The sequence below is a fragment of the Typopeltis vanoorti genome, chromosome 10 (assembly GCF_054136105.1).
Source record: "Typopeltis vanoorti isolate ZY-2024b chromosome 10, IOZ_Tvanoo_1.0, whole genome shotgun sequence".
NCBI classification, from domain to species: Eukaryota; Metazoa; Arthropoda; class Arachnida; order Uropygi; family Thelyphonidae; genus Typopeltis; species Typopeltis vanoorti.
This window is the reverse complement of record NC_143558.1, coordinates 93,746,460-93,770,447: the sequence shown is the minus strand read 5'-3', so window position 1 is coordinate 93,770,447 and position 23,988 is coordinate 93,746,460. Positions and strand designations below refer to the sequence as shown.

Genomic DNA, 23,988 nt, shown 5'->3' with positions numbered 1-23,988 from the left:
ATCTCCTTTTGGACAAAAGCCACAGAAAAGTTTTTTTGAGTCTGGCATTGTGGCCCTCTTACCAGGTTACCATCCTATGGTATTCCTCTTTCCCTTTGTGAATGGACTGCCACCTTCCTCTCCAGTCATTCATTGCAGGTCATGACAGATGGTTTCCTTTCATCCAATTTACCAGACTGTAGGTGACAGCACTGTTCCTTCTCTATATCAACGACCTTCTCCTTATGACATCTAATCTTACTCTCCACTCTTTTTTCATTTTCAAGCTTCTAGATTTTCTTTAACCAATACCTTAAATACTGATCTCCTTGCCATTTTCAAGTAGGGTGAGGACAATTTGGTGAATTTCAATGCCACCAACATACAAATCCTGTCATCTCCAGGAGGAAAGACCACCCTCTCACTACCTCACTTCTGACAATATTCCTCTTATCAACCAGGATTAGGACATTAGGAAGGAACCTGACATTGTTAACATTAAAGGCAAACTATTCCACTCTTATTCACTGCTCTCTGGGAGAAAAACCTAGCTCTTACCCCTTTCTTGACTGCAAATAAATTTAACTTCAATGGATGCCCCCATGTTCTCTCCCGGCAGAGGTAATCTAAAGTGGTATGGTCACTTAAACAGAATGGGAGATGATGACTCACAAGACCAAGATCTAGGTGAAATGATATGGTAAAATGTGCCTTAGAAGGCCAAAATGGGTCTGACAATACTGTGGTCAACAGGAAATTAGTAATGATGTAAACTTTTCATGGGGTATATCATAATATCTTGTACATATCAAGAATTTGATTATAGTGTTTCCAGAAAAGATGGATGTAAGCATACATCAGCAAAGGCTAAGAAAAAGATGGGTTTAAGCCAAATAATGATTACCAAGACCTTTCTATAGATAGTCTAGAAATCATATGAATATAATAAGGATCTCTATTTAAGTCTTGCTGATTTTGAAAAGGCATACAATATGTTAGCAGGAGAAGAACTCTTCAAAACACAATTTGTGTGCTGTAAATGGACAACAGGTTGCAAACTAGTTAACTATAATAGAAAGATGAAGATGGCTTGATCAGTTATGCTATCTTTACACCTAATTAACTTATAATTTATAGACTACATAATTTTAGGAAAGCGGTACTATACTTGAACTTAGTTCTTTAATCTATACGGATGAGATTATGCTCTTAAAAAATTCTAATGAAAGTCTAAGATAGGAAAGGCAAAGTTAGTGTGAAAATCACCAATAAACAGACAGCTATGAAAACAAGTAGGGAACACAACTGAGAAGTAACATCACTGTACTCCAACTTCAAATTTTTACTGCTGTTAGTTCCTTGAATAAACTAAGCAAAGCAGGCAAAAACATATCAATCTTACTGAATTATCAGTTCATATTTGATTAGTCATCCACTGAACCTTCACATAAAAGATAGAATTCAAATGAAGGAACAAAATAGTCATGCCTTCCACCAGTTGAGAGAATATTCAAGCAGAAACTACTGCTCCCATGCAATATGATTAACTTCATGGAAATACTATTATTTGTTTCAGTTTCATAATTGCTCTGCATGACATCAGCAACAGTAAGCTATGTATCAATCACACAACATAGAAATGCTAATGCTCTAAATTTCGATTCACATTCATTCTAGGCCACTTTCATATTTTCAGTGTTTTACAACACATGTGGAACCTCCATAGCTCAGTTAGTTTTGATTAAGCCCTTTGGTTGGATGGGCCTGGGTTTGGAAAGACCATATGCAACCATGAAGAACCTTTATCAGGGCTTTTCAATCAAAGGTGAGTTACCAGTCTCATATGGAGGTAAATGGTTATTTTCCAGGAAACTAGTTTTTCTTCTCTCAACACAAGCAAATCAGCTCCATGCACACAAATATTTACAGACACAGAACACTATTGACAAGGAAGGCAATGGAACCACCTGGTTCTATAATAATTCCCCTAGAAAGTAGCATTGCCAACCACTGGGTTAAGGGTTGGCCGAGTGGTTAGCGTATCTGCTCTCCAGCCAAAAGGCTGCGGGTTCAAATCTCGCCATAGGCATGGATGTTTGTGATTGTCTGTGGAAATACTAGTGGTGGGTTGTAGATGATTGTAGTTGGTGGATGGAGAGGTAGAGTAGGTGCCCTCTCTTGATGAGTCCTTGGAGATGTCATATAATAATAATATAATTACTGATGCTCCTCTGTTCATTCTGTGAGTGGTGGTAAAACTATCAATATATTAAAAATGAAATGTCAGAAAAGACAAAACATTAATATACAAGTATGAGCAGGTGGGGGGGGGGGAGAGAAAGAGATACTGAGCAATTTGTAAGATTGAGAGTAGATGGAAGTGCAAGGCATATTAGGCACTACGTTAATAGACCTGCAAAACAAAACATTTTTGTATATTGTATAGCTCAAATTACAACTGCGTATATGCCAAAATCTGTGAAAGATGTTCTTACATACTGAAGAAAGATATTCTTATCAGCATTTTTTAATTTTATGGAATGTCTTCAAAAAGGCAACAGGAACTTCAATTTTTTTTTTAATCTGTCCAAAAATTTTATAAATCTAACATTCATAAAGTTAAATGGATTGCCAGTAAAACGAACTCTTGCATTAGTCTTTATCGTGTTGCCCATATAGAATCTTTTATGCAATTAAAAAAAAAAAAAAGCTGAATCTGACAAATGCAAGTGATTTCTGAAGCTGTTTAATAAGAATTTCAAGCCCTTACTGACAGTACATTTCTTAGATTTCCTTCAATTTTCAAAAAGCTGGTCAGCTTTAATTTCTCTTATATCATGTTAAATCACGTTATAATCCTTAGAAAATAGTATAGGAGAGATAGAAATCATTTCTTGATAATACAGGGTGTTTCAAAAAGAATGTCCCGATTTAAAAATTGTATATCTCTGCAACCACGAACCACAAATGAAAGCAACTTGTACCATGTGAACGGCCTTGGCCCAGAGTTTATGATGACCCCTAGATGCCACTACTAGCGCCCAAATGGTCACTACGCTTAGTTAATGAGAAGATGGCATCTAGTCATCGTAATTTATTTTGTAACTGTACCACATTTTCATTATTAAATATAATTATTGGAAATCGGGTCATTCTTTTTGAAACACGCTGTATAACAATGGAAATTATCTGGAATATCAAAGAATTAAGTTAAAGTAGTATAAAAGTTTTAAATGACACTTTTAGACAAAAATAATAGTGAAGTATCTGGTACATGGTCTATATTCAATACTATTTCTTGACAGTCTGGCACTATGGTGATTCGATTTTGAAATCAGTATGTTCGCTAGCCATTTCTGATTTACCCTGAAGATTTACTTGGGCATGCAACAGAAGTCATTTTAAATGAACGGTACAAAGCTAAAATATTATGCGAGTGTCTGCAGTTTGAAAACATTCTTAATTCAAGTCACATAAGAACAGATTTCCATTTTTCTTCAAATTAATATCGATAATAGTAGTCATTCTCCACATCATTCTGTGAAAGAAGTTTTAGTGTGGTGTATATAATAAAATTAAGAAGGAACTATTTCTTAGGATTCCAGCTAAGAGATTCTTATGATATCCAGCAATGGACTGTCAGCTGATCTGTTTGAAAACCAAAACTTGTAGCTGATAAAGTAATAAATTATATTTTCAAAAAAAAAAAAAAAAATTGTTTACTTTATCATCTTTCATTTCTTGTTTATTTACTTTTCTTCAAATAGTTCCTACACTGTCTCAACCATGATAATGCACCACTAATCATTTTATGGAATGCATACTGACTTATTTCCTCTCATTAAAAAAAAATGGAGGGGGGGGTGGCAAGTAGAATTTTGAATAATTTTTGAGCCAAGCCCATAACCATTATAATTTTTTCTTTATTTTAATAACTGCATATAAATTATCCTACACTGAAATAAAGGGTGGAATAGTACCATATTTCAGAAAAACTTACAACATATCTCAGTGATGTACAAGTCCTGCTTTGGCTCTGGTCACACTTTGTCTTTCAAGGAATATTCTCTCTCTAATAGCTTGTAATGAGCTAGGTATCTTGGAGACTTATTTTTTCAAGATTATCATCAGCCCCTGTACTGTTGGATGCAATGGTCTGGCTTCCCCCCCCCCCACTTTTTTTTAAAATTGGGAATGATACTTTGCACAGTCAATTTTTTTCACATCATTTAACTCAAACCATGTGTTGCAATAGCACTTGCAGTGGTGCTAATGCACTCGTGTGTTTCTTGGCCAAGGGGACACCCTCCCATTTCCAATGGGTGATACTGCCTACAGTCAACTTTGGGTAATGCAGTCTTTAATATCATGATGGAGATGCCATATATATGACTGGGTGAATCAAGGAAACTTTTCCTCAATCTGAAAACAAAACATTATTTAAATTAAGGGGATATTAAATCCCACGTTGTTTTAAAACCGAATAAGAAACTCAAAGAGCGGAATCAAAGAGTTTCGTGCCGAATATAGTATAACTATAAACGTATCGGCAACTACTAGCGTAAGCTAAAACATAGTTCAAGTACGTAGTACAAACTAGGGCAACTCGTTGCAAAGGTGGAGAAAGTTCTGATCGCTATTCTTAGTATTTTCCATAATGTCAAACCCATCTCCTAGGAGATGTATGATGTTATACATTATGGTGAGAGGTCACTACCCAGACTGGTTTCGATCTTTATTGAGATCTCATCAGTGAGTAGCCAGACCAAAGTATAATACTAAGAGTATAGCGAAAAGAACTTATATACTTATTTATGGGTGCACCTTTTTGACAACTCGTATAGCAGAGTATATAAGTTATTTTCCCTATCCCCTTAGTATTATACTTTGGTCTAGCTACTCTGATGAGATCTCAATAAAGATCAAAACCAGTCTAGGTAGTGACCTCCCACCATAATGTATAACATCATACATCTCTTAGGAGATGGGTTTTACATTATGGAAAATACTAAGAATAGTGATCAGAACTTTCTCCACCTTTGCAACGAGTTGCCCTAGTTTGTACTAAGTGCTTTAGCTTACGCTAGTAGTTGCCGATACATTTATAGTTATACTATATTCGGTTTTAAAACAATGTGGGATTTAATATCCCCCTTAATTTAAACATTGCTGAAATTAAGCCTATTGGCTCTTTATTTTAAATAAATGAAAACAAAACATTATGTCAGAGCCTTCCCTGAGTAAGGTGATATTAACAATGATTAAAGAAACTGATTTGTCAGCTAAAGACTTAAATATCCATGTGTTAAGGCTTAAGTGCTGGGAGAACATGTTGGAGGTTTAATGAAGTATTAACAGCAATAAGAAAGGATTAAAAATTATTTTTAATGCTTCCAATATTTCATCTCAGTGACTAACACTTGTTACACACACACAAAGGCAACACAAGGCTCAGTGAAACATGTTATAACTAAAGTCCTATCTGGGTGGTGCAACTTCTATAGGTGTTTGTAGGAGGCCTACGATGTAAACTGGGACCTCTGAGTAATGTTTCAAAAATTTTGGGAAGTTTTTTTGCATCTGTATTTGTTTAATTTCTGAGTGCCACTGCAGATTCCAGAAAAAAGCCCCCCCCCCCCCTTTTAAATTTACTGTGATGGACCATGGTAGTTTTCTTCCAGAAGATCCTGTGAGTGGTATCTAATACATGATGATTGCAGATGCAAGTCTTGTGTTCATCTAAATGGAACTAAATCAGACAGGTGGCTGATCTACCTGTCTGTCCAAAGTATGCCAACTTGTAGGAACATGAATTTGCAGGGTTTTCTAAATGCTTTATATACTCCAGGCACAGAGGAGGGAGCTGATCTTTGGTAGAACAGACAAGGGTAGCAAGTTTTGGGTGGGGATTTAAAAGCTGTGTAGCAGTTGTACTTTTTTAAAAAAAACCTGGCTATTTTCCCTAATGTATCCCAGACATAGGGGATGGTGATAGCATTTAAAAGATAGGTGAGGATTGGGAGGAGAAGACTGATTATTTTTTTAAAATTCTGTAAGAACTGTAGCTATTAAGGTGTGCTATGGTTGAGTTCTGTTGAAAGAGAGGTTCCACTGCAACAAAGATTGTAGGCTCTAGTGATTAGAATTTTAATCATGCCATATTGCTGAGAGTGGTGGTGGTGGGAAAGTTTTTGAATATATCTGCTTGTGTGAGTGGATTTTCTGAAGTGAAGGGGCGTTTACCATTCAGAAGGCATGCCACTAACGTGTCTAAAGGAAGGATAAACTTTTATTTTCCTTTTCCATTGTAAACTAGACTGTTGGATGTAGACTATTAGAGTGGTGGTGGTGGGAAAGTTTTTGAATATATCTGCCTGTGTGAGTGGATTTTCTGAAGTGAAGGGGAGTTTACCATTCAGAAGGCATGCCACTAACATGTCTAAAGGAAGGATAAACTTTTATTTTCCTTTTCCATTATAAACTAGATTGTTGGATGTAGACTATTAAGGCGAGAGGAAGGAGTCTAATGTGTCTGGGTCATGAGGCCAAATAGAGAACACATTATCTACATGTGTTAGTCAGATAGAAAGTTTGAGGGGGGGGGGTTGAGTCTGGCTTGTTTTTCAAATTTTTCCATGTAAAAATTAGCAAGTGGGGGGTGAGAAGGGGGAAAACCTATAACAGTTCCCTCTATTTGTAAATTTTGTTCCTCCAAGAAAATTAACTAGAACTGATGGCAAAGGAAAAAAGAGATCTAAGATATCAGAAGGAAAAACATTTTCCTTCTGATATTATTATTACATGACACCTCCAAGGAGTCCAAAGACTCATCGAGGGAGGGAACCTACTCTACAACTCTCTCTCTCTCCACCACTCAATCCACCAACTACAGTGAACCATATCATCATCTACTGCCGACCACCACCATTAGTATTTTCACAGACAACTGCAAACATCCATGCCCATGGTGGGATTCAAACCTGCAGCCTTTTGGCTGGAGAGCAGATATGCCAGGTCTTTAAAAAAGTACAACTCTACACAGCTTTGAAGTCCCACCAGAAACTTGCTACCCTTATCCATCCTACCAAAGGTCAGTTCCCTCCTCTCAGTGCTCATGTTCCTTCAAGTTGGCATATTTTGGACAGATAGTGTCTTGGTGACAGACGAAATATTGGAAGCATTATAATAGTTTATAAATCAAATGATAAATATACTCTGTAATCCTTTCTTAGCACTGCTAACACTCCATTAAACCTCCAAAATGACAACTTAAATATTCATAGCCCAGATGGATTCAAATTCATAGTTTATCACTATCAAAGAAAGCCATACCAAAGAACCACTGAAGCTAGCAACATTCATAGGAAGAAACCTAACCATCTAACTGCTTAATTTTCTCTGAAACTGTCAGCATAATGATATATCTGTGCTGACAAAAAAAAAAAAAAAAAAAAAAAAAAAAAAAAAAAAAAAAAAAAGGGGGGGGGGGGGGGGGGGCTAATAATATTGTTATGAAATTCTATATCAGGTGTTAATCTTTGGTATCCAGCATGATTCCACAGTATACAAACATCTTCCATATAGATACCATGACTCAAAACAATAAATAAAATACAGTATAAACTGCTCTCAACATGCTCATAAATTATATCTGGTAATTTTCTATTAATAGCTTGTACAGTTTGTTAGTAGTCATCTGTATACCTGCCATAACATTATATCATTAATATTAAAACAACAAACCTAACTATAAATTATATTATAATGCATAGTATTATACACACCCAAAAGGATGTAGGCTTTGCATTATGGGATACTAAGGCAATTCATGTGTAGTTGTTAACCTCTATATACAAGTCATGAAGATACTTCACATGCAAACTTTGTTTGCTTACACTTGGATAAAGGATTAAACCAAGAATATAATTTCTTGGCATCTTTAATTTATAGTATAACCAAGTGAAATAAATGTTTAACAACAAACCTAATTATTTTGGTATAACTAGACACCTATGCATAATGACTTTTCAATCACTCTTGAAGGTTTAATGTAACTTGAGAAGAATCTCCATATCTGGAATCCATAGGATTTGTGTATAATTAGCAGTTTTCACACCACTATGAATATAAATTTTACCAACCATGTCACTGCATTAGATTCATTAACCAAAAGATCTATCATTTTTTATTTCACAACATATCACAGTACTATGTATTTTATTGCATGCAGTTATGAGCAGCACTTATCACCAATGATTTTTATTACTGTACGACTATGGTTTTCTATGAGAAATATTACGTCTTGTCATTTCATTAAATACTGGGAGACAATTCTAATTATAAAATGGAAATCAGAATATTTGTAATTATAAATTAGAAATTGATGAAACTTTACAGAATAATTTTAAAGAAAGGCATTCCTTAATATTATTGTATTAATGCATATTATTATTATTGTGTTTTTTCCTTAGAAAATTAGTGTTTTATAGTATATTAGTGTAGATTTTAGTATTTTCAGTGAATTCAGTATTTTATAACATTTTTTTATTAAGATATCTCAACAATAAGTATAAGTTTAAAATGGCACCAAAAACACAAAAGAAAAGTAATGCTGAAAAGAGCATCACAAGTGAGAACAAGAAGGCTGGCCCTGCTAACAAGGTTATTGGAATTGTGAAAGAGGTTAATGAAAATAAAAAAAATAGCAAACTTAAAGCAGATCATCAGAGAAATGACGGGAATTATGAAACGTCAAGAGGCATTTAAATGAGCATAGGGAGAAAATGAAAATTAAGCAACAAAATAAGAAACAACAAAGCAAGGAAACAGGTAAGTTAGGAAGTAACGGAATTAGGTAAGTGACGTTATTAGTAAAAAGAAAGAAGTTATTTGGCATGGTTACTCTATAATAAAACATGCTATTAATGAGCAAGTTATAACTTCGAGTTTTCCCAGAGCGAAAATTAAGAATATAAAGGAAGTAATTCAAAAACAGAAAAGAAAAGTAAATGAAATTGTAATTGTAGTAGGTACTAACGATAAGTTCAGTATGACAAAGAACATGAAAGGGTTGTTGGAAGAGGCGAGAGTGAAGAGTGAGAAAGTGAAAATCACCTGGATGTGATAAAAATGAATTAAGAAGAAAGGCTATGATGGCAAATGATTCAATGCATAGAAGGAATGGATGCAAGTTTTTGGATGTGTGAGTGAGTTTGAGGGAAGATTAGATTTGTATAAGAGGTATGGCCTGCATCTGAATGCATTTGGTATCAGAAGTCTAGAAAAACTAATAACTGGTATGAGACCTAACACAAAGAGTCAGGGAAACTAAATTATAAAGGGAGGAATGGTGAGAATGTGGGTGTAATATAAACAATGTTATATAACTGTATTAATGATGGGAATGGGCTCTGTCATGGAAATGTTGACGAGGAGAGAACGATTTCGAATTTGTGTTCGTCCAGTTCGGACCCATCAAACGTGTGCAAAGATATCTACATGTAGAATAGAGATCTGCAAGTTGTCCAACTGTGTCATGCCTTGACCCGTGGGATCAACTGGAATGTAGAATTAGGGCATACTACAGACAACAGCATACAAAAGAACATGCAGGTAGATTATTATGTCTGTACACTAATGCTATGAGTATCAGAAACAAAAGGGGTAGAGTTTGTTGCCTTAGTCAATATCTTGGGACCTCAGATTGTAGGCATTAGCGAGACCTGGCTATCAGAATCAGACATACTAACTGGTATTGAGCATAAAGGGTACACTATTTTTAGGAAGGATAGGAGAGGAGGGGTTGTGCAATGATATCGGATGACTTCAATCCAGTTAGAGTTGAGACTTATGATTGTAGTAGTACTACTAACAGTATTTCATGTGGCAGTGAGTTTGAAGTCATCTGGTGTAAGATGGAATCTAACAAGATCAATTACATAGTGGGGTGTTGTTACAGACCTGGTGGATCGGTTGCTAGTGATGAAGAAATGCATCAAAAAATAGAAAAGATGAGCACAAAAACAGTAATCATGTGGTACTCACTTGGGAAGTGACTAAGTTTATGAATGTTCCATTCATAAAAGTTCAGCATTACATGCTGAACTACAAAGCAGGAAATTATGACCAACTGAGGAGTATACTGAGTTTAGTGGAATAAGATCAGTTGATGGATGGGAAGAATATTGACAGTGTATGGAAAGCATTTAAACAATACTTATAAAGAATAAATGGACATGTAATCTTACTAAGCTAGAGATTCATAAGAAAAGGATGATGAGGAAGGAATACTGTGTGCATAAGGATGATGTACATTATGAAAATTATAAGCAACCGGCTAGAACACTCACAACTGTTGTGCAGAAAGCACGGTCTGAGTATGAAAAGAAACTAGCTCTGCATACTAAAGACAACCCACAAGAATTCTATCGATATGCTGCAAGTAAAAGAAAGAATGAATATGAAAGTATAACTCTTCTAAATGCAGATGGAGAGAGGGGTACAGATGCAGAAGAGGTTGTTCAACTAATGTGTCCATTTTGTTAAAAGCTATCAACCTTGTGTATGCAACATTGAGCTCACCTACCTCTTCACAGGATGAAGAAATTCAGGTGTATGAGGATGAGATATTAGAGCTGTTGCACAAACTGAATAAGAATTCAGCATTAGGGAATGATGGGATATCAGCACGTGTACTAAAAGAGTATTCAGCTGAACTGGCTATTCCTTTGACCAGGCTGTTTAATATGATTCTCAGAACAGGGAAAATTCTACAGGAATGGAAAGAATGTATAGTAATTCCATTGCATAATGGTGGTGCAAAGACTGATGTATCCAACTATCGACCAATTAGTATCTTAGGAGTGGTCGTGAAGATTTTGGAAAAATTGGTTTGGGCTCGCCTTCAGAAAGCAGTTGACAGTGAATATCTCTACTTTGGAATGAGCACCATGGGTTTACTAAGGGAAGGTCATGTTTTTTTTGCAACTTACATTTTATAATGATGTTACCATTGAACTAGACAAGGAGAATGGATACACCATGATACTTTTGGATTTGCTAAAGTTTTTGACAGAATACAGCATGGTAGACCATTGCATAAATTGTAGAATATGGGTTTGGATTATAGAATATTAGCATGGATAAGAAGATGGCTGACTGACAGATATCAAAAAGTGGTAGATGGGGGATGTGAGTCTACAAGATTTAATCCAATGTTATTCAATATATACATTGAATAACATTGGATTAAATACTATACATTAATGATATTATGAAGGATTTGACAAGTGACATACAGCTATTTGCTAATGATGCAAAGATAGGTAGGTAGGATAATCAGAAATGCTGCTGATACGCAGTACTTGCAGAATGATTTGAATAGGCTGGAATTATGGGCATGGGAAAACGGATGTCAGTAAATGTAGTCATGCACTTTGGCATGATTAGATATCCAATGTCGTATTATATTGGTGGGATTATGCTTGAAGAAATGATGAGGCTAGGGATCTTGGAGTGTGAGTAGATAGGAAGTTAAGTTCAGGGGCCATGTAGCAAAGATTGCAAATACAACTCAAAAGATAATTGCAATGCTCAAACGAACATTCACATGTAAAGATAAGGATATCATTTAGTTGCTTTACAAGGGGGTTGATAAGACCTTGCTTAGACTATTGTGCGCAGGTCTAGTTTCCATTGTGATTCTGATATATTGGAGAGAGTGCAAAGGAGACTGTTAAAAATGATTATGAAGACAGATTGAGAATTTGTAGACTGCAAATATTAGCAAACAGGAGAAAGAGGGGTGATATGATTGAAACTTACAAACTTCTGAAAGAGTTCTACAGAATTTCAGTTGATGGAATTTTTCAATTTACTGAGGGTGGGAAAAGGACAAGAGGGCATCCTTGGATGCTGAGAATTAATTCTGCTAAGAACGGGGCGAGGGCTGAGATTTTTCTCTCTGAGGGTGGTGCGAGATTGGAATGGATTGCCATTGGATGTTGTGAGTGCAAGCAGTGTGAATGAATTCAAGAATAAGTATGATAGCTGGTGTGTGTGTGGCCTCCCTCAATAATAATAATAAATATTAATTAAAAAAGATAGGCAATCACAAAGTCACAGGACATCCTCCTCCAACTGAAGGAAATGAATGTGACCATGCAACATCTAAATTTTGTAGCCCATAAATAAGAAGGTGAGGCAGTTTGCTTAAAATAATCCCAGTCTTATATGCTAAAACAATGAGTGCACGAAAGATAACAGTATTTCATTTGGGGAACATTTGGAATGTAGGCATTACTGCTTTGCAGTTACACATTCCAAAATCCACAGATGCAACAGGCTGGAAAAAAATTGAGGTAATGAGCCTTGAGAAGACTAGTTATCTCATCTCAGAATGTAGGAGGGTCTGCATTTAAAGATACAAATTCTGTGCAGTCTTTGCAACAAGCAATCCATGATAGAGAGCATACTATAAATATTTTCCTGATAGAAGCTACACCTTACAAGTGTTTTTTAGCAATAATGAATGGCACACAGAACCTGGACCATGGAGCAACAGAAATCAGTGTTACAGGGTGATTAGTAATGTTACGTTCTCTTTCATTCTAATGAACCTAGAGAGAACTTTTTTTTTTGAAAACTGAGCATGCATTATTCTAATGATGAAGTTTGGAGATAATGTTCCTTGTGACAAACCAATGATTATAAACATGGACTTTGAAGAGAACAACAACAAAGCCTTGACCCGTGGGATCAACTGGAATGTAGAATTAGGGCAGAGCCAAGACAATGTAATTTTCTAATGCTTAAAAGGAAGTGCAAGAGTCTTTCTACCAGAAATTTTACATAGTCTTCCATAATATGTTGATAATACATTATTAAAAGCCTGAAAGTTATTAAAATTGGTTGAAAATTTAATTTAAAAAGATACTAAACTCCTAGATTTATGGGCGGCATCTTGAAATAATCAAAATGCAGTAAGCTTCCAACATCACCAACAACAATTATCTTATTCAAGGCAACTTTTGCTTATAGTACTTTAAGTGCATCGAAAAAAAAAAAAAGCATGCCTCTATAATCTTGCCTCTAATAATCAAATAACTAATGATGCTTGACTGACTTTTAAAAGTGCATAATTTAAAACGATATGATTAAGACAATGAGTGAAACTCATAAAATAACATGCCCATGACATTTTAAAAAGAACCACCTGAAACATCAGAGATCAAAAATAATTTTAAACATGATATGAAAACCCGAAAACACAGCCAAAGAAAGAAAATTAAGAAATGCATGAAAAATTTACAAGCAAAGACAAAATGACAGTATGTTCATGATTTAACTGCCATTTCAGTTCATAATAAAAAAACAGTGCAAGTATGCATCTGTTTTATAGAAACAGCAGTGCTTGTAGTTGTGAAAAGGAACTTACATATTATTTCTTTTTCTTTCAAGGTACCACCACTAGATGAGCGAGCTGGATTATTTCAAATTATGGAAAATGAAACAACCCAGCCTAGTATCAATGGCATGTATTCTCGATTCAGTTTTTTTACTTTGCTGGTTGAAAAAAACTGAAGTCTTTGGGAGGGGGAAAAAACACCTCCAGACTGGTTAACTGGTTATTTAACCTGAAAGCCTTGTCTTACAAACAAGAGGATATATGGTCCTTATATTTATTGTGTGATTATGATTAGATTTTGAGAATTTTAAAGCAGTGTAACCTCATTGCATTATCTTGAAAATTAATGATTATAGCTTGTTCTATAGGTGGGATATGTTTATTTTCTGTGAAATAGGAGGACATTTCTATGATCATGTTTATTTATCCAGCAAGAACTAAAATAGTAATAGATAACAAGATCTTAGAACAGGTGAATTCATTTAACTACCTAGAATGCAGGATCACATATGAAAATGAAAAAGATATAAACATAAAAATTGCAAAATATTTAAAAATAACAGGTAATTAACTCTATATTTAAACCAAACCTAGTTCAAAAACAAACCAGACTAAAAGTATACAATACATTAGCCCTACCAGTCTTAATGTATGGAAGCAAAATCTGGACAATAAAACAAAAAGACAAACAAAGATTAACAACAGCAGAAATACAGTTTATGAGAAAAACTGCAAAGTATACCCTATTTGATCACAAAATAAATGAAAAAATTATGAAAGAATTAAACCAAGAACCAGTAATAGAAAAAATTAAAAAATATAAACATAAATGGATGGAATACATTCAAAGAATGAAAACAGAAAGATTACCAAAACAAGCCTTAAAGTACAAGGCATTAGGAAAAAGAAAACCAGGACGTCTTCCTAAACGATTACTTCTAAGGCCGGAACAGGCCATGCTAGGCATAAATCCTTGATATGCATGATGATGATGTTTATTTATTGGTACATTAGAATCTTTTCCTTTGTTTCTTTTGATGTTAGACTGAGATGATTGGAGATCAGACCCTTGCAATCTCTGAGACATACTGAAAGACAAGAAAATGATTTTTTTTTTTTTTATTTTAAAATCTCTGGAACTTCAGATAGTTACATTTAAAATGCCAGAAGTATAATATTTTAAACTTGGTTTAAAATATTATTTTATAATGGTTTTTATCTAATTCGATATCATTCATATAGTTTTACTGTCTGCAGTTCCAATACTTAAGCATCAATACTCATCTGATTATCTAAAGTAAGATTTTTTTCTATAAATGTAACAATTAGAGACAAAGGATGCTTTTAATAAGATACCTTATTCATTATGTAGAAGCTTACTACTTTTTGACAGTTTTTTGAAACTATTTAATAATATTTGTGCTCTCATCAGAAGTGAAGATAAATATGTTTGTGAAAAGGATTTTGGAAATGCTCTTTGTTGGTTGGACTTTTGTATGGAAAAATATTGAGAGGATTTGAACACCTGCAGACTTTTCACTGTACTTAACCATTCATACAGTAAACTTAAGTCATCTGAATTAAGTTGTGGAATCATCATCAAATTCCTGCCATGTACCCGCAAGGGGTGTACAAGATATGATAGTACTACATGAAAAATTTACATCATTACCAACTTCCTATCTACAATTTTCCTCCAATCAGTCTGTTACCTGTCAAGACTCCAACATTATCAGATCTTACATTTCTATCTTCTAAGGCACTTTTTACCATATCAGTACACCTATATCTTAGTCTTCCTCTGGTTCTTTTTCCTGCCAACCTGGCAGAGAACACTTGTTTTTGTTAATCTGTCTTTGCCCATTCTGTTTAAGTGACCATACCATCTGAGATTAGCTCTGCTAACACATTCCTGGATGCTGACAATGTCAAGTTCTTTCCTAATATCCTCATTTTTAATATGATAATGCCATTGTTCATGCCCCTAATCTTTCTCAGGACTCTCATACTTTGGCAAGTGTTTTACTTCTGAATCATAAATTAAAATTGGTTTGAACACTATCTTGTACAATAAAGCTAATTTATTGTTTTGACTAATTTCTCTCTTATTCCATATAAATTTATTCAGTTGACTTCCTACAATACCAGCTTTGTTGATTCTGTTGTCTATTCCCATATTTAATTTACCATTTTACTAAAAATCGTGCCTACGTAGCTGAAATGTTTTACTTGTTTTATAGGTTCTCCATTCACAATACAGTTGATATTTTCAATTCTTCTACCTATTTTCATTGTCTTTGTCTAGTTATTGCTGACCTTCATACCACATCCATTACAACAGTTATTCAATTTAGTCAGGAAATCTTGCAGACTTTTTGCAGATTTATTTAGAAGTATAACATCGTCCACATAAAGCAAAGAGCTGACATTAACACCTCCAATTTTGCTATCAGGTTTAATACCACTTTCCTTCATAATGTGATCCATATAGATAATGAATAACAGAGGGGATAATGTACATCCTTGTCTCACACCAGATTTAACATTAAACCGTCTTCCTGTACCCCCTTCAATTCTAACTCCTGACTTGCAACTCAAATAAAGACTAAGTATTGCTTGATATAATGCCCCATTGACACCATATAACTGTAGCATATTGAATAGCTTCTCTCTTGGCACCTTGTCATATGCCTTTTCCAAATCGACAAAACTTAAATACAGATCTTTGTTATATTCCCATGCTTTCTCGACTATTTGTTGTAAAGTGAAGATTTGATCCTGACAGCCTCTGTTTGGCCTGAATAAAGCTTGTTCTTCACTAAGCTTCTCTTCCACAATCATCAACCGTTTCTCAAGTATACTTCCATAAATCTTGCCAGGAACACTCAGTAGGGAAATACCTCTGTAATTCTCACATTCAGTTTTATTTCCCTTTTTATATATGGATACTATGAGAGCTCTACTCCAATAATCCAGAATTTGCCTTCTGAATTATGCAGTGCAGCCACTGTAAGACTTTTATACCTACATACTTCAGCATTTCTGAAGCTGTGGCATGTTTTCATATATATATATATATATATATATTCTGAATAAAATTGAAAGCAAGTATTTCATTTCCACAAGGGATTCGTTACACAACCACTATAAAAGCCTATTGAATTTTTTTTTTTTTCTTGGCAAAGGTAATGTTTCCTCTCTCCCAATGGTTTAGCAGCATTTTCCACTTAGTAAATGCTGTTAAACCATTAAGACAGAGAAAGCATATCAACTTCTACTGAGAAAAGAAAGCACAAAATGTTATTTTGCATTTTTCTCTTTTTTATAGAACTGTGTTACAACAGGACGTCACTCTATCCAGCACAAATGATTTCAGGCAGTTTTAGCATTTCAAAGAATTGAGATGCTTATAAATAATGAATAGATAACTGAGGCGATGAGATCAACTGCCTGCCAAATGAAGCAGCTAATAAGGCCAAAGATAGAACAACACAATTTCGGTAAATAAAGATGTGCAGATATAAAACATGTCTTATGACTTTAGTAGAATAATATATATTTAAATAATTTATAGACATTCATTATTAAATACATACAACTTTCCCAACTGTCTTCCTCTGTAAGCATCACTTACGACAACATCTTCAAGTCTTCCTCTCTAAAAAGAGAAAGAAAATTTAAAAAAGTAATTTCTCTATTAATATCTGTCTAATGCCTGTAAAAGGTTGACCCTCATTTATAGCAAACTCAACGGAAACGAAGAAAACAAAAACAGTATTGTATTGAACGGTTTGCTGTGAATTTGAATTTTCTTTATCATAGAAATATATATCTATAGCTTGTTATACTGTGCAAGTTACCTATATTGAATGCTAATTGATAGTTCAAAGTGTAATTCAAAGATATCTGGCAACAGCATCATCTCTCTCTCTCACACATACTTCCTTCCTTCATCCTTCTTATATACAAGGATGGTCTGAAATGTTCTCGGCCTAACAATGAAAATTTCATTATTTCGTTCTCCCTTAAGGCTAATACAGTTATTCCAGCGATGCTGCAGTGCCATTATCCCATCCCTGTAGTGGTTCTCAGTAAGATCTGCAAAATACTTCTACACCTTCAATCACTTCTTGATTTGAAGAAAAACGCTGACCAGCAAGGAAGAGTAGGGTGGATGTTCCAACAATTCATAGTGCAGATCCCTTAATTTTCGCATTGCCAAAACACCTTTGTGGGCAGGTGCATTGTTCTGATGAACAAAACAAAAAATTATCATCAATTTCCTGATATGTACTCCAAAGGGGTGTTCAGGTTACTATAACAGCACTACATAATTAAGTTATTATTATTAATCTCCTATCAACAATTTTCCTCAAAATCAATCTGTTACTTGTGAGCACTCCAATATTGTCATATCTAAAATTTTGTACTTCTAAGGCACTTCTGACCAAATTAATCCACCGAGAAAACTGACAGTGCCACTCATTTGCATACAAAAACAACCAGACTCAGGATCACTTTTTACATAATGTACCTGACTTTCGTGTGTTACTCCCACCTCCACTAAGTTATCATGATTTTTCTCTTTATCTTAATTTATGGAAACCAGTATATAATCTAAGACTCAAGAGATGTTGGAATAAAGTTGAAGTATTGTCTGTCCACAGTTGAGAGAAGCATAGCTGGCAGAGTGCCAAGAAGAGTCATATCATGCTGAAGGGGAGAAAGAAATAAAGGATGTACAAATTCGTCATGAACAAGTGAAATCATGTGCTTTCTTGTCTGTCACTGTACTAGCTTGCTTTTTGTTATCGCTTTTTTTGCATTGATTTTTTTCATATTTATTTGTATGATGGATCCAGTACTCTCCACAAGTTCTGGTGTTAAACCTTTAAGTAGTGCTTAAAAGAATACTGCATAATGTGCTGGTATTCTGCAAAAAAGAATCATTAGAAGGCAGTCTCCTTATTCCAATTTCTTAGACCACAAAACACTCAAGTGAAATTGCAGGAATATTGGCGTTGACTATCACAAGAATTTGTAGGGAATCAAAAGGTGAAGATAAGCCAAAATTTAAAAAAATCTTCTAAAAATTGCCAGCGAAAGAAAACCATTGAAAACATAGCTTTCAATGATTTTGAAAGAACTATTCATGAATATTATGTGGGTGAGAAAAAAGTGCCAACTGTTCCTAAATTGATTCCTGTGCTGAAAGAAAAAATTAATTTTCCTTGGAAAAGAGAAGCTTTAAGAAAAATACTTCATGAAATCTCATTTTGTTTCAAAAAAATCACAGAATAAAAGGAAACTTATCATGGAGTGAAGCGAAATAGTTTTTATCTAGAATGCAGTATTTGAGAGCAATGCGACATTTCAGGGAAGAGAAATGACCAATTGTGTATCTCGGTGAAACTTGGATTGATAGTAATTTAACTTTTGGAAAATGTTGGCAATCTAAAGAAGAATGTGGGGTGCTACAAACCAGAAATGCCTCGAGCTGCATAATAATTTTATGTACAGGTGGAGAAATGGGTTTACTACCCAATTCAAATTTACTTTGGAAAGCCAATCCAACAACTGGAGATTACTGTAAAATTTTTATATACATATTTACAATGTATAATGAGTACGAATTTATTTGTTGATTGTGTTTACTCCTCTATGATCTTATATCCTTTCCTTGCATCTTGGTTTATGTTGTATTATTTTTATTTTTTACTTGTTATTTCTTCAACTCTAAAATTTTTGTCCTATACAATTCTTACAGACTCTATCCTTATTGTTACCTCTACCCTTTGGCTGCTATTAGTGTATTGCCCATGTGTACAAAACTCGATAGACAAAGGAAATGTCTTTGGCTAGAGCCAATTTCTGTGTTAGAATACTAGCGTTAACCCTGTTTCAAATTTCGGAAAATTTATTTGTTTATGCTGCGCCACCAAAATTCTATAGATAAGAGAAATTTCTTGATCTAAGAGCAAACACCTAGTATGGCACACGATCCTGTATCCTTTCCTTCTCTATTTCCAAACATAATAATCTAATATATTCTTATTTTGCACTGCAGTCGTGACTATCCCCAATAATTTTACGCATAGGTTCTCTTTATGAGTGGTGCATCGAGATTAGTGATCAGGCAAGTTATTTGGTTGACAAGAAAAATTTTATTCCTTACTAATAAAGCAAGTTACAATTATCTTCATAGACACTAACTTAACTAATGTTGGTATGAATGGTAAAATAAGATAACTCGACGTAACATGGACATTCTAGTTCCCTTACAACATGAAATGTAATCTAATACTATTTAAATGGGATGTCCTTCTAATTACTTAACACCCCTAGATTATTTTCACACAATCAATGGTTCAAGAACTACCCGACAATGGCAAACTAAAATATTTTTCACACTGCAGTTTTTCAAGTTTTCTGACTCAAATCAATCATTCCCTATTCATGGTTCAACTCCTAAAGTCCTACAACACTTCATAAATCACAATTCTAATTAGTCCCTTTTACCATCACAATCTAACTTTCTTTGTATACAAAATTTTTAAAAAAGTTCTTACTTTACCGAGGTGTTGAGATCTCACTGGCTTATACTTGCGATCATCAATTGGAATTATACGGCTCGCGTTTTCTTCATCTGGTCCCTTTTCAACGAGGTTACCTAGCTGATACGTTCCTTAGATTCTTGCTTCTGGAAGGTAGATATGCGAATACGATCATGATTCATTGCTTACGATGTTCATGAAGCACTGCTGCTGATGTTGGTCCATGAGGTTCTGCATTTCCTTCTCGGCCTACGCTGACCTTCTGCTACGCCGAGACCTATACGCACATTGCCATTCTACTTGGCTGCATAGCCGCTCTCATTCATCTCACCCCAACCTCACTGGAACAGATCTGAGGCAAAAACCAAAAGGCAAAAAGCCTTGATTTTTTGTCGCCAACTATATACTCCCTCAACACCTCAATTCCTCTGCGCTCCATTCCAACACTTCTCGTTCTCATCAATGGGAGACCCCCCCCCATTGCGCAACGTAGACCCTTGCATATGTGATGGCCTCAGGTCATGATTTAATCTTCTTATCTTGTCTGGGATTTTTGCCTAATGTTCACATACTAACACATATTTCACCCATTCCTAAATTGCTTCCCCCCCCCCCTTTTTTTTCTTTATAAGACATTTGACAATACAATATTCAGCAAATTTCGAATCAAGGATATTACTATCATTTCATTTACATTCAATTTCCTTTCATTAATTCATTAATATACAAGTATTACATCGAGAATTAGATACTTGTTAAATCTGAATGAAAGGTAATAACATTATAAATTCTCTTTCATTCAAGATTTAACATTACCATGGGCAAATGAATTCTACGATCTTTGAAAAGTGGGCAGAAGAAAAGCTGATTCCAAACCGCATTTTTAGGAAGGTTGTTATATTTGATAATGCTTCATATCACTATTAAACAAAGTTCCAAATTCTTCTAATAAGTTAAAAGCCATTATGGATTGGATCTCTGCAAATAACATTTCTCATTCCCCAGACATGTGTGAAAAATCTAATTGCTCAACTTGGTCAAAAGAAACTCACCCAAAACTAAACTATTCAAATTCAACACGATGCTTAAAGGGTATCAATTTCTAGCTTTGAGACCACCACAATACCATTGTGATATTAATGCTATTAAGTATGTTTGTGCAGAAATGAAGAATTTTATTTGTCAAACCATTTTAAGTCCTACAGTTCAAAACTGAAGAAAATAAAAATACTGCTCTCACATCGCTTTATTGGAAAATATGTACTAGGACAGAGACAAAATTATCGAAGAATTATGTGAACCCTTTGTGATTAATATAAATGAGAGTAATGGTGATTTGGACACGGCTTCAGATGATGGAAGATTAAAAGGATTTGATAAAAGACTGACAAAACCCATGCATAATTTTTTTCAAAATTTTATGCACGGGTTTTGTTAAAATCACAACAAGTCATAAATAATTAATCAGTTTATTATTATTATTATGTGACACCTCCAGGGAGTCCAAAGACTCATCGAGGGAGAGTGTGCCAACAGCATCAAACGATTGAATCCCATCCAACTACTAACTGCCCTCAAACCCGCTTAACTTTTTGCGTGAGCCATTAATAGCAGAGGCTCTAACAATCGACCAACCTTTGCTGGGTTAGAACATTAAAGTGCGAGTTCTCTCAACTTTAATTTTAGAATGGCTAAGTGCATTTGAAATGAATTTTTTTTCCATATAATTATTACTTTTTTAAATAATAAACTTAAAAATAAATTTCACTTACAATATTTTTTATTTTATACATTTTTAAAATGTTGTTAATACTATACGTCAGATTTTCCAACTGTCCTACAAGCAAAGTAATTATCACTTTAAAAACTAGAATGTTCACAAAAGAAATTTCCAACATACATGTAATAATAAACAAACTAATCCCACAAGACAGACTGATTACCCTATTATCGGAATGAATTCGTCATCTTCTGCCATATACAGAAGTGTCAAGGGTTCTCTCATCTGTGGTCGAACAGTATGAGTCACAAATTTCAATTGTAATTTAGATAATTTTATGACAATTATTTCTTTAAAATTTACTAACACATTTTATAAATTAATACGATATCTTAGAGCTATCTTTCTCTTCTTCATCTTGAAAGTCAATGTAAAGTAAATCTAAAATATATACTTAAAAAATTAACATGATAACACAGGAAGAAGCATGAATAATATATTTAATATGCAAATATAGTCCATGCAGTTAGTCTAGTGGCTGTGTGCTTCACAACCATATGCCTGGGGAAGGAGTGTCCGAAGTTCAATTCCCTTCGGTGCCATGAAGAGCTGAAGGATCTTCCTCAGCCATAGCCAAGTTAGCCGGTCTTGGGCGTGGACAATAGGGTTTTCCTCCCCAGTTTATCTGGGTTTTTTCATCACGCAAAGCAGGCAAACCGGCCTTGAGAACTCAACACCACTGCGGACATAGGATACACTGGGGCGTAGGACTGACCACCTTATCCTGTGAATGGTTGAGGTCCGATGATTAATAAACCCTCGACACCACAAGGTAAAAAAAAGAGGGAAAAGGAAGATGAGATGAGATGAGATATGTAAATATTTCAACCTGAAAATTACAGGTCATCATGGCAGTTTGAATACAAAGCAAAACATGAACAATGGATTATTTAAAATAGTAAGAGCAATGTGAATCTTTGATTATGGAGTGGAAATCATTCCAATTCAGGTTCAGATGGTGAAGTAAGGCTTCCACACTTTCTTTAAACAGATGGTCGAACTTCTGGCAGTGCCAACAATGGAGTAAGTATGTTTCAGATCATAGGATACTGTAGTCAGTATTAATTCCATGATGTGCTAGCTCAGATTTCTCAAATTTTTTTAGTAGCAATGTACCACAGGTATTCTTACACTCTTTTCTCCACTGAACATCCAGTTTGTCCAAAGTAAGAAAGGTGACAGTCACAAAGGACTTTGCAGATACTAGGAAGAGCATAGAGGATTGTTTGTCTTTAAATGATGGGAACCATGGCTAATTGACAGACAAGTTGAAGGAACTGCTATTGGGAGTTCACTCTATTATGCTCTCGTCAGCTTTTATATAGAACATCTACACGAAATCCTTTTCTCATCCATATAACCTCAGCCTTCATTTTGGGTACAGTGTATGGATGACATCTTTGCTATATGGTTACATAACGAAGATAGATTATCTGCCTTTTGATCAAAAATAAACAATCTGTATCCATGATGAAAGTATGTTGAAAAGAATGAATGTAGCCACTAGATAATACTTTTTAAGGATTCCAGAGATTAGTTGCAAGATGCCAGAAATATATGGGACAGGAATTCTTCATACTGTTTCACTGTTGTTTAAGCTTGGCTTATAAGAATCAAAAATATGTTATATACCCCCATTCCGAGAAGCCATTAAGATGCTTATAACGTTTGACATCCAGAAGTTCTTGCTCAAGAACTTCTTGAATGATGAGCAGATTGCTGTTGAATATGATACACAGTCAAGGTAGGTTTTCAATAAACAGAAGTAATCAGTCCACTTGAAGAAGAGTGTGAGAGAGAGAGAGAGAGAGAGAGAGAGAGAGAGAGAGAAAGAAATCTAGGAAAGCTAGTTTTTGTTTTTCTATTTCCATCATGAAATTAATTCATGGATATAGACAGTTTATTTTTGGTAGAAAGGCAGGTAATCTATCTTCATTGTGGAGCCAGATAATAAAGATGTCATCTATACACTGTACCCAAAATGAAGGCTGAAGTTTTATGGATGAGAAAAGGATTTTGTGTAGATGTTCTGTATAAAAGCTGACGAGAGAATAATAGAGTGGATTCTTAATAGCAGTTCCTTCGACTTGTCTGTCAATTCTATTTGGACAGATAAAATAACTTGAGTGAATGACAGGGTTGAATAATTCAACTATATCCAACAAAAAGGCTTGTGAGAGCAGATGAAGAGAATCTTCCAGATGAATATTAGCGAATAAGGATTCAACATCAAAACTGACCATTAAGTTTTTAGTTTGAAGGGAAAGATC

General features: G+C 34.7%; 1 protein-coding gene across 2 annotated transcripts in view; it reads right to left on the bottom strand.

Annotated features, from left to right (window-relative positions):
- Positions 1–23,988, bottom strand: part of Gnpnat (glucosamine 6-phosphate N-acetyltransferase) — a 40,095-nt gene that overhangs the window by 1,547 nt on the left and 14,560 nt on the right. For both annotated transcript variants that reach the window (XM_090398845.1, XM_090398844.1), the window contains exon 5: positions 16,981–17,042. In XM_090398845.1, the coding sequence (XP_090254971.1) occupies positions 16,981–17,042 (62 nt within the window). The remainder of the gene's footprint in view (positions 1–16,980; positions 17,043–23,988) is intronic.